General features: G+C 35.0%; 1 protein-coding gene across 2 annotated transcripts; it reads left to right on the top strand.

Moving 5' to 3' along the window:
* The first annotated feature begins 629 nt into the window (after positions 1-629).
* Positions 630-10,082, top strand: KLRF1 (killer cell lectin like receptor F1). Of its 2 annotated transcripts, XM_057703165.1 has the most exons (6): positions 630-814; positions 2,924-3,022; positions 3,890-4,045; positions 5,935-6,074; positions 6,454-6,566; positions 9,686-10,082. In XM_057703165.1, the coding sequence occupies exons 1-6, from the start codon at positions 730-732 to the stop codon at positions 9,792-9,794; spliced, it is 702 nt and encodes a 233-aa protein (XP_057559148.1). In that variant the 5' UTR covers positions 630-729; the 3' UTR covers positions 9,795-10,082. The 2 variants fall into 2 exon arrangements, with proteins under 2 accessions (XP_057559148.1, XP_057559149.1); XM_057703166.1 differs by lacking the exon at positions 3,890-4,045 and having other exon boundaries at positions 730-814; positions 9,686-9,794.
* The last annotated feature ends 7,369 nt before the right edge of the window (positions 10,083-17,451 follow it).

The raw sequence follows: 17,451 nt of genomic DNA, 5'->3' as shown, positions 1-17,451 counted from the left end.
TACCAACAATGGGTGAATTTCATTGTATGTAAATTAGATCTCACTAAAGCTAGGAGAAAAAAGAAATCTCATATATCTGTCCTATCTCATGAATATTGGGCAACCTCTTCAAATATAAGAAAAGGTCAATATGATTTGTTTCCTATATTCTCCCTGAAATTTTCTTCTACGTAGTATGAATCTTTAGAATGCCCAAAAAAATTGCCAGTATTTTTTTCTTTAAACTATACTATTAAATTATTAGTATAACTTATAATCAATGTTGTTTTAGGATCAGGAAATAATTTAACTGTTAGGTAATTGCAAGCTATTATAATAAGTCAAATATCAATATATTAGAGAATGTAATTGAAAATTCACATATTTAAGCTAATGCAAAAGGGAACTAGTTATATGTAATTTAACTCAACTCTAAAAAGGGTACAATTTTCATTCCCCTGATTTACAGGCTTATAAGGAGGCATTTTTAAAAGAATAAAATATGATATTAAGTTCAATATGTGGTGGACAGTTGAGAAATTATGTGTTATCTTTGTGCCATGGGAAATAAACTTTAAAAAAATAACATTTCCTTTGAGGTTTCTACCAGTAAATGAAACTGTGAACCCTGTAGGTACCCTGCGTGGACCATTTGAGGACAATCTCTAATTAGCAGCAAGCTTACTATTCTTCTCTTATTACATTTTAAATAAAATACACTTATACACACACATTCACTCACATTTGAAGATGCAAGATGAAGAAAGTTACATGACCTTGAATGTACAGTTGAAAAAAAGGAATTCTATCCAAACATCCCAACTTAAATATCAAGGTATGGAATTCAGGTTTTTTTTTAATTGCTGTGGATTAATATGGGCATGAATTTAATCTGAGTTAATATGAATATGAATATTAATGTGGATAGTAGTTTCCACTATTCTGTTTGTTTTTTTTCCTGTTCTTGGGCTGTTTCATTTTTGTGATGTTTCCCTCTCTCTGTCTCTGCTTCTGTCTTGTCTCTCTGTCTCTCTGTCTCTCTATCTCTGTCTCATTTATCAGTGTGGGACTACCAGTTATTAGCTTTTAAAGTAATATTTTGTCTCATGTGATTAAGGATATACTTAGGAAATATACACATTCAATTAAAATTAATAATTAAAAAGTGAACATTTGGAGCCAGTCATCTACCTCCTTACCATGTATAAAATATGATGTTTTAAAATACCAATTATTAATTCAACTTGTCAAAAATTTTAAAATATGTTTTTCACCAGGTGAAAAAATATCTGTTTTGGACAATAGAGATGTTAACATGGAAGACCACAAAATGTAGTGGCTCTTCTGTGAAAATTTTTCTCACGTTTAGTTTGTAGCTGTCACTTGGAAACCAAAATGTGTCTTAATGCAGAAAAGGAGCTTGGGAAACTGCAAATAAAAAATTTGCAACTCCTAGTTATTCAAGTGGCATTTGCTAATAACCATTCTTTACTGATGTATTTTGCTGGTATTTAGTAAGGCTTGCTAATATTTAGTAAAGTTTGGAGTGAGACATATTACATTTGAAACTAATTGACTATTTCATATTTCCATCTTCTTCAGTGTTTACTTAACTATTCCTGCTTGTTTTTTCTTCCAAATAATTTTATAATAAAATTTGCAGACTCTTTTACTATAAACAACAAAATCAAAAACGAATGTAGTTTTATAGTATACTAAATGCTTCCTAATTTATTAGTTAACATAAGGAACATTTATCTCTGACACTTAGCCTTCAATCCAAACATGGCTGAATCTTCACTTGCTCAAGTCCGCATTCATGATATGCTGTTTTTTCATTTGTTTGTTTGTTTAGTTTTCCTCATATCAGTTTGGAGCACTTCTTTTTAAATTTACTTCTAGTTTTCTCTTTGTTTTTTATTTTGTTTATGTGTCTCTGTTAAATATGATGCTAGCTTCATTAGGCAAAAAACTGTACAATTGAACAAGTACCCATCTACTTCTCCTTTATTTTTTAGCATAAAATTGTTGGATTTTATCATTCATGTTTTTTACCTCTGTGAGATGATACATTTTCCCTTAGCTCTATTAATGTGATATTAATGGGTTTCTTACTATTGAATAACCCTAGTATTCCTAGAATAAATCCAATAGGTTCATGGTATGTTTTGGCTACTACTAATATATTTAAGATTTTTGTGTGAACACTCTTAAGAATCATTGGTTTTGTTTGTTTGTTTAAAATGTTTATTTTTTGATGGTAAAAGACTTGTGTTTTAACCTTATAATTATACCACTTCTCTACAGGATAAAATACAGGATAATGAATATGTTATTTTCTCCATAATGCTGAATCTTAACATGTCTCAAATTCATATCATGAAAGTTGTCCCATGACACTTAGGAGAAGTAATTGAGTCTGAGTTGAATTTGGACAGGCTTCTACACCCTTTATCCTAACGTTTTCTGACGACCATTTGTTTGATTTTTAAAATAATGGCATTTTATTACATGCGTTGAAATCTTGGGATTTATTGTTTATTGTTAGTAATATATCAAAATATTCAAAAGCAATGTGAGAAATGCAAAATATTCATTAATTGAAATCTGATCATCTTATTTTACTATCTTTGTCAATATTACTATAAGAGAAAAGCTGTATACTAATTCTCTGAAATACTGTTCTGTGTGGTTTACTATGCTCTTTCTTGATTGGGATTGGCAACTTCAAAGGTAGTTTTTCTATTCCCACCATTCAGATAATCCAGAATATTATCAATACTAAATAAGTATGTATTTTTTCTAGCTATTTAGGTTTTATGTTTTTATTTCCTAATATCCTTTGATATTCAAAACCCATATTGTGTACAATCCTATTATTACAATTGCTATCACGTCATAGGAATGTACTCTTCTAAGCTAATTTATGTAATTAATCTCTCAGATTGTTCTCTGATGTTGCGCTGGTATAAAATCTTACTGGGGATATCTGGAACAATAAATGTTATTCTGGTTTTGATTTTGATCACTCTGAATCTGTTAGGTAAGTTAAAAGATCTTAATTAAATAAAAATATGAAAAAAATTTACTTGTTTCTTATTATGACTTTTCATATTCATTTATTCATTCATTCTTCTTTACACTACCAAAGATTTAATAAGGGCTATTATGTATAAAGAAAGATATTATAGCCCACAGCAACATATTTAATAAGTAGTTGAATCAGGTAAATATCTCATCCTCAAGGACATACAATTTACTAGGAGAAAAATGTGTGTACGTGTGTATGTGTATATGTATGTGTATATGTAATGCATTTGAAATCATATTTTTGGATTTCATAGATGTTTGTGAATAGATTGAATTCCATTATTTTTCTTAAAAAATTTATACATTTTATATAAGATTGTATTTAGTTTACTCTTGTTTTTGTCCAAATATTTACTGAGCAAACATTACTACAAATCCTTCAAATTAAAAAAAAAAAGAAAAAAAAAGGACCATTCATGGTGAAAAATCTCATATTTAGTGGAAGAAACATATTTTAAATAATTATGGTAGAATGGGTTAAAATACAACATCACAGTCTTCAGCAAAAGATTAAGAAACATGGAAAGAGCATGTATACTCCCTAGAACTGGAACTTTGCTTTATTTACTTTTGTATTACCAGTTCTTAGGACAATGCCTGGCACAGAATAGATCCTCAACAAATACATGTACTGTAAGTGAATTAATTGTGTAGTATTTTAATTTACTTTTCATTAAACATAAATTTTTTTAAAGAAAATTTCTAGTTATTCTTTCAGTTATTTCTTGTTCCAATCATCAGAATCATTCCAAAGAATTTGTCTATGAGGCATTGCCTAGAGAAGATATTTTCCCAACCTTAAAATCATCCTGTTTTCAAGTTTCTCAGGAAGTGTTGCTAAAGTGCCAAAAAGGAAATAATTCAAATATCACCCAGCATGATGATATTGGACACCTGAAAGTGAGTAGTGACACAAGAGGAGATATAAGTAAGAAGAATGCAGGCCACTGTGTTTCAAAAGCTACAGACCATCAAGGTATCCCTCAAGGCTTTGGCCTGTACCAGTTTTAATCTTTTAGATTTTCTGAGTTTGAAAAATCCTATTGAACAGGTAAGCAGTAGACTAAATGAACAAAGATTTGATATAAATCTACTTTTTACTCAAAACCTGGTTCATATATTTTTAAAGTTTTTGCAGTGGGAGGAGAGCTGTAAAACAGAGCGTAATAAATAGGCTCTTCCCTCTAGGAGTTTAAAATCATGTTGAGACGTAAACTTAGAAAGGTAATTGTGATCATAAGGAAGTATGTAAATAACTGTTTTTGCCTCTTATTTATCCTTTTTTGAAATACAAAATGGATAAAAGTAATTCTAACAAATTATCTGCTATGATTTTAAGCTTAGAACTTCCAATCATACAGAATTTTGGAAAACTGTTTTTTCCATCTTCAACTTTTTTCTTAGTTTAAGTTTTTAACACTTAACTCTTTGAGGTTTTGACATTTATTTTATAGTATGATATGTGAGGAAGGTACAGACTGATTTATTTTATAATTATTTGTCAAAGAATTTTTCTCAAATCCGCTAGTTTACAGTTCCCTTTATCCCATATAAAAATGTCATATGTGTTATGATTTAGTTATTAACACTTATCAATGTGATATATATTATGATTTACTTATTAACAGTTTTCTTTTGGATTATCTGTCTATTTTACGTGTACAAGTCCTAATACGATTGAAATATTGTAATTCTACCACGTATTTTACACTCTAATTCCTCATTATGTTATGTATAGTAATGGAACCTTTTCAGAGGTAAGATGACTTTGAAAGGTAAACATAGAATCATATAGACACCATTAAGTACTCATTAAAGTCAGTCCTAATAGTGTATAATTGAACTAAAAGGTTTTAATTTCCTATTAATTTTCTTCTTTTTAAGTTGAGGTAATATTAACAAACATAACTATTTAAAATTAAGCAATTCAATGGTGTTAATACATTCAGATGTGAAACCAGCATGTCTATCTAGTTCCAAAACATTTTCATCACCCAAAAAAGAAACCGCATACCCAGTGAGAAATTACTCCTCATTTCCTCTTGTCCCATCTCCTAGCAACAACCAATCTGTTTTCTGTCTTTATGGATTTATCTATTTTGAATTTTCATGTAATGGACTCATACAATATTTTACCTTTTGTGTCTTTCTTCTTTCACTTAGTATGTTTTTGAAGTTCATCCATGTTGTACCACAAATCAGCATTTTATTCCTCTTTATAGCCAAATAATATTTCATTGTATGTATATACCACAATTTGTTTAAGGTGGAAATACTAACCAAAGTGATCTACAGGTTCAAAGATATCCCAATCAAAATTCCAATGACCTTTTTGCAGAAATGGACAAGATGATTCTAAAATTCATGTGAAATTAGAGAGGATCCTGAAGAGCAAAGCAATCTTGAAAAAAGAACAAATTTGAAAGATTCACATTTTCTGATGTCAAAATTTACTACAAATCTACAGTAATAAAAATAGTGTGATACAGGACTTAAGACAGACTTATAGATCAATGGAATAGAATTGATCCAGAATTAGGCCCATACACCTCTGGCCAAATGATTTTTCACAAGGGTGTCACAACCATTCAATGTGGAAAGAACAGTCTTTTCCACAAGCGGGGCTGTGTCAATCGGATATCCATATGCAAAGAATGATTTTGGACACTTAGCTTATACAATATGTAAAAATCAGTTCCAAATGGATGAAAGACCCAAATGTACAAAATTAGTTTTCTTAATTCACATGAACTATCATTTGTATTTTGGGCAATTTCTGAGTCTGAACACTTTGTTATGAGTGATTTTATCGTAGCTCGACTCTTTTTCACCCAACATGTAAGTATTCTCACTGTCAATTTGTAGGAATGTGCCCGTCAGAATGGCTCAAATATCAAGAAAAGTGTTATTGGTTCTCTAATGAGATGAAAAGTTGGAGTGACAGTTATGGATATTGTTTGGGAAGAAAATCTCACCTACTAATTATTCAGGACCAACTTGAAATGGTATGTGGTTTAGTATCATGCTTATGGCATTAGCCTTTTTGCAGTTAAAAATGGCTTATCTCAAATTTCTTCACACCCTTTCATTAAATTATCTTTTATCTTGATTACTGAGTTTTTGGTGCCCTTTTAAATTTTGTGCTCCAAGTCAGTGCCTCCCTTGACTCACGCTAATTCTGGTCTGAATATTTGTATACCATTTGCAAGTAGCGTATGTGAATGTATATAACATATAATGTATGTGTAAATAAGGTATGAATTGATTAGTATAAGAATCCTCATGCATAGTGTTAGTTGTCCAGTAAACTTCTAAAATCTTACTTAGTATATCTAAATTATTAAACTGTTTTGTTCATTTAGTTACTCATCACCCACTTTTTAGGCTTTTATACAGAAAACCCTAAAACAATCAAACTACGTGTGGATTGGGCTTAACTTTACTTCCTTGGAGAGGACATGGACCTGGGTGGATGGTTCTCCATTGGATTCAAAGATGTGAGTCTTCCCTAAAAGGCAATCTGATTTGTTGTTTATCACAGAATTTATCTCCTTAAAGCACCTACAAATCCACCAAAATGATCTCAGCTAGGTCTTGATACTAAAGAACTTGAAAGGATGAAAATTAATGTTCGCTGGAGTAATGACAGATATTTTGGTTTGGTTTTCAAAGTAAAAAGATTTGAAAACGATAATGATTGTGCACTTATTGTTTCAAAACTACTCACACTTTATATGGAAAAGTGGACTGAAATAATGTAGTTTGTTTTCAAGGTTTTAAGTGCTTTTTTTAGTCATCTTTAGTAATTAAAAAAACTGTATATAGTTTTTTGTACTGTATGATTATCATAATGTTAAAAAACAATAAATACAAGACAGAACAAAATAATTGAATGCTCTTAGCAATTGCATGAAATTATTGATATTTTTAAAGATTTTATGAATGTTTTTGTGTGCCTGTATTAATTTTATAATCAAATATTTAACTAGGAATACAAATAGTAAAACTAGTAAACTCAAATCTTATCCCTATGTTGGTAAGCAGAATAATAGTCCCCCAAAATGTTCTAATTCCCAAATCCTGTGAATGTTACCTTAAGTGCAAAAGAGACCTCATGAGTGTGATTAAATTAATAATCTTGAACTAAGAATATTATGCTGGATTATTTGGGTGGGTCCAATGCAATCACAAGAGTCCTTATAAGAGGGAAGAAGGAGGGGCAGGCTCAGAGAAGATCTGAAGATAAACACAGAGACCCAATTTATCTGACTCATACCCAAGGAGTACAGGCAGCCTCTAGTACCTGCAAAAGGCAATGAACAAATTTCCCCTAGTGCCTGCAGAAGGCAGCTCTGTAGATATTGATTCTAGTCCTTAAGACCAGTTTTGGACTTCTGATATCTCAAATTGCAAAATAAGAAATGTGTGTTGTTTTAAGCCACTAAATTTGTGGCAATTTATTGCAGCAGTGATAAGAAGCTTTCACTATGGTAACCAACTTAAGACTATTGTGTTATTTCCCCTTCACTCCTATTTCATCATTAAACGTTACTTATTTTCTATCTCACTGCACTTAATCAATCTAAGGAAGTCAATTGAAGACATTTTTGGAATGGAGAATAAAATTATGGACGTGTGCCATCTAAGGGTAGAATTGTATCAATGGACATTACCTCACTGGCTGCTTATGAAGATGCTAACCTGGGTTTTCTCCTCATGCCAAATCCACCCAGCACTACCTTTAGGATTGAATTTTAACTCTAGACCATGCCTAGGGATTTTTGTTCAAAAACATTCAATACAAAATTCAAATGTAACAGTGTATTTTCCAATATGAAAATCCAGTACTTACTTGTCCGTTATTATTCTGAAATCTTTGATGATCATGAGTCTCTTTTCCATGATACCTTCTTGAACTTTTTTTCTAAGTTTAAATAAAGTCCTAACAGAAGAAATTGCTAACACTACAGTATTTTATAGATCACTTTATTATTGTATTTAACACATTGCTTTATGGATAAGTAATACAATAAATGTACAATTATTTAGGGCTTACATGGGTCAGTTTGTGTATTGAGTTTCTTTACAAACATCAGTTCATTTAACCTCTATAACAATATCATGAGATACATATTATTATAACTATTGTACACTAAGATATGAAAAGCCAAGAAAGGTTAAGTGAGTGGTCCATGTGACTCAATCTGTTTTTAATCTAAAGATGGCATGGAACAAGGGATAGAATACTAGGGTAGAGTTTGGGGCACAAATTTCTTTTTAGTTCTGTCATTTGCAAACAGACTCCTGGGGAATTCCTTGCCAATCACAGACAGTAATACTAAGTTACAGAGATATTGGAATACTTAAATGAGTCAAGGTATTGGAAAATTCCTCGAATATCTGAATTACCTTTTAATTAAGGGGGGTATTAACTGAAAACACAAATGGATATCTTCAGCAACAACGATTAACAATGCATTCCTCCTAGAGGAAAACATAGGAAGAACACTCTTCAACATTAATCACAGCAAGATCTTTTTGGACCCACCCCCTAAAGTAACGGAATTAGAAACAAAAATAAATAACTGGGACCTAATGAAACTTCAAAGCTTCTGCACAGCAAAGGAAAGTATAAGCAAGATGAAAAGACAGCCCTCAGAATGGGAGAAAATATTTGCAAACGAATCAACAGACAAAGGATTAATCTCCAAAATATATAAACAGTTCATCCAGCTCAATATCAAAAAAACAAAGAACCCAATCCAAAAATGGGCAGAAGACCTAAATAGGCATTTCTCCAAAGAAGACATACGGATGGCCAAGAGGCACATGAAAAGCTGCTCGACATCACTAATTATTAGAGAAATGCAAATCAAAACTACAATGAGGTATTACCTCACAGTGGTGAGAATGGGCATCATCAGAAAATCGACAAACAGTAAATGCTGGAGAGGGTGTGGGGAAAAGGGAACTCTCTTGCACTGTTGGTGGGAATGTAAATTGATACAGCCACTATGGGGAACAGTATGGAGGTTCCTTGCAAAACTAAAAATAGAGTTACCATATGACCCAGCAATCCCACTGCTGGGCATATACCCAGAGAACACCATAATTCAAAAAGACACATGCACTCCAATGTTCACTGCAGCACTATTTACAATAGCCAGGACATGGAAGCAACCTAAATGTCCATCAACAGATGAATGGCTAGAGAAGATGTGGTACATATATACTATGGAATATTGCTCAGCTGTAAAAAGGAATGAAATTGGGACATTTGTAGAGACATGGATGGACCTAGAGACTGTCATACAGAGTGAAGTGAGTCAGAAAGAGAAAAACAAATATCATTAACACATATATGCGGAATATAGAAAAATGGTACAAATCAGCCAGTTTTCAAGGCAGAAACAGAGACACAGATGCAGAGAACAAACATATGGAAACCAAGTGGGGAAAGTGGGGAGGGTTGGGGGGGAATGAATTGGGAGATTGGGATTGCCATATATACATTACTAATAAGAAAAAAAAATACCAAATTGTATACTCTAAATGTATGCAGTTTATTGTATGTTAAGAGACGCAAAAAACAATGCATTCATCTTCTCTTCTGCAGATTTTTCATAAAAGGACCAGCAAAAGAAAATAGCTGTGCTGCCATCAAGGAAAACAGAATTTACTCTGAAACTTGCAACAGTGTTTTCAAATGGATTTGCCAATATTAAAATTTTTAAAAGCAATTGTAGAATAATCAGGGATCAAAATTTTTTTTTTTGCCTAACATGAATCTTCAGGAGTAAGAATTCAAAATTGCAATTAAACACCAACCTCTCTTCTCTATTTTTCCTTGTTCATGGGTCCTAGCTACAGATTAACCCATGTTAACAATCTAAAATATACCCTTCTGATTCTTTATGTGATAATATAATCCAGAGTGAACCCATGCATTTATATTCATGATTTAATTCACCTTTTCTTTTACAACAAATGTGAACAAATTATGTCTGCTTTTCTGTTATTTTGCTGTTTTTTTTTTATTATTCTTAACAATATCCTATGGAAACTTCATATAGTTCTGAGTTGCACTGTAGTATACATTTATACATTTTTTGCCCCTTTATTAATGGGTGTTAACTTCTTTCAGATTTTTGCTACCATAAACTATGCTTAAATAAATATTCTGAATATGTTTTTAAATAGTAGCCCTTTTATTTCTATGATGTAAACTTTAAAACTAGACATTCTGGGTAAAAAGTGTTAAAAAAGTCGTTGGTTTGCTTTAGACTTTATACAATTTTTATCAAATTTAGAAAGTATCACAAATTTATAAGATTATACTTCAAGGAAAAAAAAAAAACTTACCTTTTCCCCAAACCTCTCGAGAATGTTTCCAATGTGGTGAATTTCATTACAAAATTTCATGCATCATTGAATACTTTTGTGTGTATTTCCTACCAAAAAATCCCTGCTTAATCACAAGATAGTTATCAATCAACTCATGAACAATGACAGAGTACTACCATCTCTAACTTTCTACAAGGTTTACCAATTAAATAATGTTCTTTGGAGTAAAGCATCCAGATCAGAATCATTTTCGGCATTTAGTTATTTTGTCTCTTTAGTCTTCTAACATCCAGAAGAGCTCCTTAGCCTTCCTTTGCATTCATGACCTAATACTTTTAAATACTACAAGCTGAATATTCTATAAAATGATCTTCAATTTAAATTGGGCTGAAGGGTTTCCCTGGTAGCACAGTAGTTAGGAATCTGTTTGCCAATGCAGGGGGCATGGGTTCGATTCCTGGTCTGGGAAGATCCCACATGCCGTGGAGCTAGTGAGCCCGTGTGCCACAACTACTGAGCCCATGTGCCTCAACTACTGAAGCCCGCATGCCCAGGGCTCGTGCTCTAGAAGAGAAGCCACTGCAATGAGAAGCACGAGCACCACGACAGAGTAGCCCCCCTCACCACAACTAGAGGAAGCATGCACACAGCAACGAAGGCCCAGTGTAGCCAAAAGTAAATAAATAAATAAATAAATAATAAATAAATAAATCCGTCTGGTTATTTCTCATGGTTATAGTCAAGTTATGCCTCCTTGGCAGGAACAGCAGAGCAATAATGCAGTGAAGCTCTGTTCTTCTCACTGCATCCTTTCAGAGGATGCAATTTTATTTGTTCCATTATTGATGATGCTCACTTTGTGAACATGGTTAATGTGGTGCCTACCAGACTTCACTGTAAAGTTTCTCTTTTCCCTTTGTAATGAATTGATATTTTCTTGGGAATGATCGAGATGGCCTTAACATTCCCCTGGGCTTGACCAAACTTTAGACAGGTTTCACTCTTCCTGTTTATGTACTCTTGTATTCCCCCTTTTTAGAGCATTTACTTGCTACTGGAAATTCTTTCTCTGCCCCTTAGAGATGCAAATCTTTTAAAAAGCCTCCTAAAGATTTTACAGCCCAGGAATGTCTTTCTCAAGGACCTGGGAGCTATCCTTTTGAAATGTGATCATCAAGAAAGATTGCACCCCTGTTTCTGTTTCTATGGGAGGGTAGGAGCCTAACTTCAGTGGGTGCCCAGCTCCAAGTTGTAAAACTACCTCCTCTTATGAATATTTGAGAAAGGTTAATTTTCTTTTGGGTAAAGTCATTTAACAAACATAGATGGTATATGATCCCCCTCTGATCTCTTAAAAAGCTTATTGCCTTTTGTTTCAGCAGATTTTAGTTCAGACTGAGTTCTGGCCTATTTCCCCTACTAAAATCTTGAACAAAATAAATAAATAAATAAATAAATAAATAAATAAATAAATAAATATTTTATTTTCTTAAATGAAATCTTCCTTTCCTGTGTATCATTGTTCAGTGCAATTTCCACTTTCACAGGTGGTATTTTTAAATTCTGTGAATATCCAATTCATCATCAAAATTTCAATTTATTCATTTTTATACATATAGCTCTGTGGGCTCCCACTTTCATATTTTGTTCAATGGGTTATAGTTTCATCTAACTGTTTCAGAACTAGTTATGAGAGTCACCAGTCATCTGTATTCTTAATCTTCACAGTCCTTTGCTGGAGTTGGAATTTATGTTCTAGTCTAATTCATAAACATTAATAAAATAATTTAATCAGACAAATATAATAAAAATACAACTTTTTCCAAATAATTTGCTTTTCTTTGTATTGTTTAAACTGTTACATTTTGTTTTCTGTCTCCTCATCTCGAATTTAAGCTCCAAATAGGCAAGGGTTTTTTCCTGTTTGGAATCCTGTTGCATTCTCATCATTTAAATCAATGCCTGACATATAATAGGTGCTCAATAAATATTGGTTGAATAAAATTTCATAGGTGATGTAAAGAAAAGTTGTGTGGATCAAGATGGCAGAAGAGTAGGGCGTGGCGCTTACCTTCTCCTCACAGATACATCAAAAATACATCTACATGTGGAACGACTCTCACAGAAAAGCTACTGAACACTGGCAGGAGAACTCAGACTTCCAAAAGGGCAAGAAAATCTCCGCATAACCGAGTAGGGCAAAAGAAAAAGGAAGGGGAAGAAAGAGAAAGGGGAATTGGGATGGGAATTGGGACGGGACTTGCGCCTCTGGGAGGGAGCTATGAAGGAGGAAAGTTTTCCGCACACTAGGAAGTCCACTCACTGGTGGGGACAGAGAGGGAGCTTGGAGAAGAGCATAGCAACAGGTGTGCAGAGGGCAAAGCAGACAGAGACCTGCACAGAAGGTTGGTGCTGACCAGAACTCCTTGTCCACTCACCTGCCGGGGTGGGCTGGGGGCAAGGTACAGAGGCTCGGGCTTCAGATATCAGACCCTGGGATGAAGATGGGGTGACTGTGTGAAGACAGCCTGAGGGGTCTAGGGTGTAGTGTGCCACAAGTGAGGGAGTAGGGAAGAAGCCTGGGCCTGCCAGAGAGTCAAGGGACCATTGTCAGGGGTTGCATCAGGAGAGAGGTGGGCCTGCCATAGGAGCTTCTCTCTGGGTGCACTCACGGATGGCAGGGGACTGCCTGCATGAGCTCCAGGGGTGGGTGCAATCTGCGGCTGCTATCTTGGACCCTAGAGGCCTGTGCAGACCTGGACGGCTGCCGCCACCGCTGCCAAGGGTCCTGGGAGCAAGTGCAGGTCACTGCTCCCACCTACCCGGGAGCCACTGTGGCCAACCACTGCCGAGGGTCCCACTATCTGCGGCCAACTTCCCCAGAGGGCAGAGAGTGCTCAGCATGCCTCAGTCTGTTGCAACTTCCTGCTTGTATTTGCAGCTGCAGGCACTTTGCACTTGCTCAGTTGACCCCACCTTATCCCTCCCCGGCTTGACCCACTTAAGTGTGCCCCAATCAGCACTGCTTTCACCCCCTCTCATCTAGGTAGGGGGAGACAGACGCCTGAGGGTGGCCCACATGCAGAGGTGAGGCAAAAACCAAAGCTGAGCCACAGGGGCCATGCGATGAGGGAAGAGGAATGGAAATCTCTCCACGCAGCTGCACACGCCACAGATTTAAATCCCCACCATCAGCTTGGTAAACCCTGCAGGTGTGGAATATCTGAATGGACAAGGGGTGTTCCCACAACTGTTACCAGTCTAACTTCAGCAGCTGTGGACTTGGGGGGCAAGTACACACGGGAGCCAGTCCAGGTCAGAGTCTGAGTTGGCTTCACAGCACCCACAGTGGGTCCAGAGACCTACCTAGAGGTCTTGGAGGGCCTCCTGGAGAGGCAGAGGCTGGCTGTGGCTCACTGTGGGGGCAATGACCCTACATGCCAGGGTGCTGGACTATGTGCAGGTCAGCCCAAGGGGCACTAAAAGTATTGAGAACTAACAGATAAGGTAAGGGAGTTAGTCATGAAGCTTCCTGGATCTTGGGAATCTGGCCAGTTCCCAGGGATCAGAGAATATTCTCAGACTTACAACTAAAGAGCAAAGCATTTCTGATAATAGCCAGAGCTGCGTATTTGCACGTAAGCGGATGATTATCAGTTTGTGGTTTGGGGTTAAAAGCAGGACTCCTTTGAGCAGTACTCTGAAGTCTCATCTGTGGAGTGCGTGCACTGCTTGGGATCTTGCAGTTGGGACTCCAGATTGCTGTTTCAGGGACTTCCCAGTGCTGCTTGGATCTGGAGGTAGAAGTTTCCCCAATTTAGTGATGTGTATATATTTATTTCTTGCTATGTTGCTTGTCCTTATGCTGTAACTTACTACTTCCAGTTGGCACTCCAGATTGCTATTCAAGGGACTTCTCAACATTGCTTGGATCTGGATGTACGTGTTTCCCCAATTTGGTGATTGTATATACATTTATTCCTCACTATTTTGCTCATCTTTGTGCTACCATTTATAACTAACCTAATAAATTTTCTTATCTCTTACTCAAGTGTAGAGTGGTTATTTTGCCAACAAATCCTCAAAACCTGAAACTGAAAGCAAGTCTTTTGGCGAGACAAGGCCAGAAGAGTGTGGCAGGATATATTTAAAGTGATGAAAAGGAAAAACCTACAACCAAGATTACTCTGCCCAGCAAGGTTCTCATTCAGATTCGATGGGGATATCAAAAGCTTTACAGACAAGCAAAAAACTAAGAGAATGCAGCACCACCAAACCAGCTTTACAACAAATGCTAGAGGAACTTCTGTAGGCAGGAAACACAAGAGAAGGAAAAGACCTTCAGAAACAAACCCCACACAATAAAGAAAATGGTAATAGGAACATGCATATTGATAATTACCTTAAATGTAAATAGATTAAATGCTCCAACCAAAAGCACATAAATTGGCACTATGAGCAGGATTTGCTGAGCAAAATGCCTGTCTTTGAAAAGAAGAAAGTAAAAGCTAATCAGGTTTTTATTCCAGGATGGGAAGAGCTCCCTTATTGTTCATTAGTGGCAGAATGGGGTCCCAAGAGAAAAGATTGATAGAATAACTACAGAGGAATTATGGAAAAAGTATAAAAAAGGAGAGGGAGGAAGAGACATTTTAAATCTCAAGTGGAAACTATGAGATCTCTGTCTGTCTGGATATATGTGTACATCTCAGTATATGTCTTTGTCTCTGGGTAATATTGCTGAGGTTAATTTGTAAATGAGCTCTATTTAATTGGCTTAAAGAAAAGCAAACACTTACAAATCAAACAATTCTAAGTACAAGAGAAATTAAGCTAAATGAATTTCAGGTTTGCATGAACTGGGAAATATTCAATATTAAATTAATACCTGGTATTAATGTTTATTAATTTAATTAATATAGACATGTCTTAGGAGTCATCAATATTTTAAGCATAACAATTTTATGTGCCTAGGTTTAATATAAGCTAAATAAGATCTTATTATATCTGTTGTAATTTTGTCATCAAGGAAAGTAACTGGACATGAAGAAATTTTAAGGAAAGAAAATACAAATGAGATAAGAGCTTTGGATGATTTATGTTTACAGATCTACAGAGTGCTAATATAAAGGACAGTTCATGGTTGCTTAAGAAAAGTAGGATGTGTTTTTTAGTAAAGAAGGTATGAGGAATGAAATTACATTTTATTAAGTGAAAAGGAAGTAAATCTGACTTACAGGTGGCTGTTTCTGAATGGGAAAATAAAATGATACAGAAAATTATTTTTAAAAAGTTTTATGAAAAGTGGACTCTGAAAAAAAGAGTTTTGTGCATGGTACAAGTTTTCTTGAGATGTTGAATTGCCTTTGATAACAGAGGTTAAGTTTCTTTACCTCTTAAGTGATCTGTTCTGTATTTGCCTTTGAAATCTTGTATTGTTACTTTGGCTGAGTGAATAACTATTGTTTCACAGTGAATATTACATGGTAAATGTTACTAATACAGATATTCTAGAAATTATATGGAATTCATAAAGATCTGATATGTCCTGGTAAAATGTTATCAATCATAATTCTAGTTACTATATTAAAGTGTTACATGTCACAGCAGTAACCAAGTTATTTTGTCAATTGCATTGTAATCAGATTTTAAATGTGCCTTCTTAAGCCTTTTTGTCATTATAGACAGCTATGGTTTCACTCTGATGCCTTTGCAAAAATACTACCTCTTCAAAATTTATAGAAAGGACTTTCTAAGATTAAATTAAAATTAATTAGAGAAACAAATTTTGTTATTAACTGTAAGCTGGCACCCGACTGGAATTTGGCTTTCTCTCTCTGTTAAGAAAACACATTTTCTTGAAATGCAGCTTTTGATACAGGCTATGTAAATTTCTTTGCCTTTAAGTGATTTATATTTGTTTTTAAAATCTTTTGTTATTTCGTAAAGTAAATAGGTATTATTTCGCAATGATCTATGAAGATTATGGCAGGTGTAGATAAAGCTCATTCTGCTTCTACAAAAAAGTTAACCCCGCATTGTCAGACTATTTCTATCTTGATGTCTTTAAAGCACAGCAACAGTCTACTCCTAAATCAGGGAATTTAAAATGGGTAAACACTATCTGTAAATCAAACAGTCAGGGTATGGGAAATCCAAGATGGCCGCTTGGCTTTTCCCAGCTCCCTGACAAACCTCATTTTTAATTTGATGGATAAAGTCTTTCCTGGCTACAGAGGTAATGCCCTCACAATGGGGGGAAAAAATGTTTCACTGAATATTAAATTGTAGTTTTCTTAATTGATTTCTGTGTTTACCAAGACTCATTTCCCAGATAGTTCCTTGTTATTATGTTTTATTACTAAAAAGTTTAACTGAATTATTCTAAAGCTTATCTCAGTTGTCTGTCTTTAGGCGGAGATCAGATGCCCTGTGACCTACAAGCAGAAGGCATAAAATTGTGTGTGTCAATCAGTGAATGTATGCTAATTGGAGCTTATGGAAAAAACAACAAGGTAAAAGAGTGCCCTTGGGCTTCTGGAGTAGAAAATTTCCAGAGGCCGAAAAAAATTATACTGTCTTTGAAAAACAGTTATTGGCCTGTTACTGGGCTTTAATTGGTACCTAACAAATGACCATAGATCATACAGTTATATTAAGGCCACAAGCACCAATTGTGCAATGGATCCTAAGCTTGCCCAAGACCCACAGGATTGGGCAAGCCCAAGAGTCCAGTCTAATTAAATGGAAATGGTACATTCAGGATCAAGCCCAGTCAGGCCCACAGGGCATTGCTACATTACATGAAAGGATTTCTAAAATTCCAGTAGAGGGCACTGAAGAAGAGACCTTAAATAAGACTGAAATGACGGAATCCCCAGTCAGATGGGGAAAACCTTCCGACTTCTTGACTGAAACAGAAAAGAAACATGCTTGGTTTATGGGTGGCTTGGCAAAATATGTAGGATCCTGCTGAAGTCCAGCTCTGGCGGGTCCAGGAGTACCCAAGGGATGAGTGGCATCGGCGCAAGGAAGAGA

This window comes from Hippopotamus amphibius, chromosome 12, assembly GCF_030028045.1.
Source record: "Hippopotamus amphibius kiboko isolate mHipAmp2 chromosome 12, mHipAmp2.hap2, whole genome shotgun sequence".
NCBI classification, from domain to species: domain Eukaryota; kingdom Metazoa; phylum Chordata; class Mammalia; order Artiodactyla; family Hippopotamidae; genus Hippopotamus; species Hippopotamus amphibius.
Note: the sequence above shows the minus strand (reverse complement) of the source record. Positions and strands in the feature narration are given on the sequence as shown.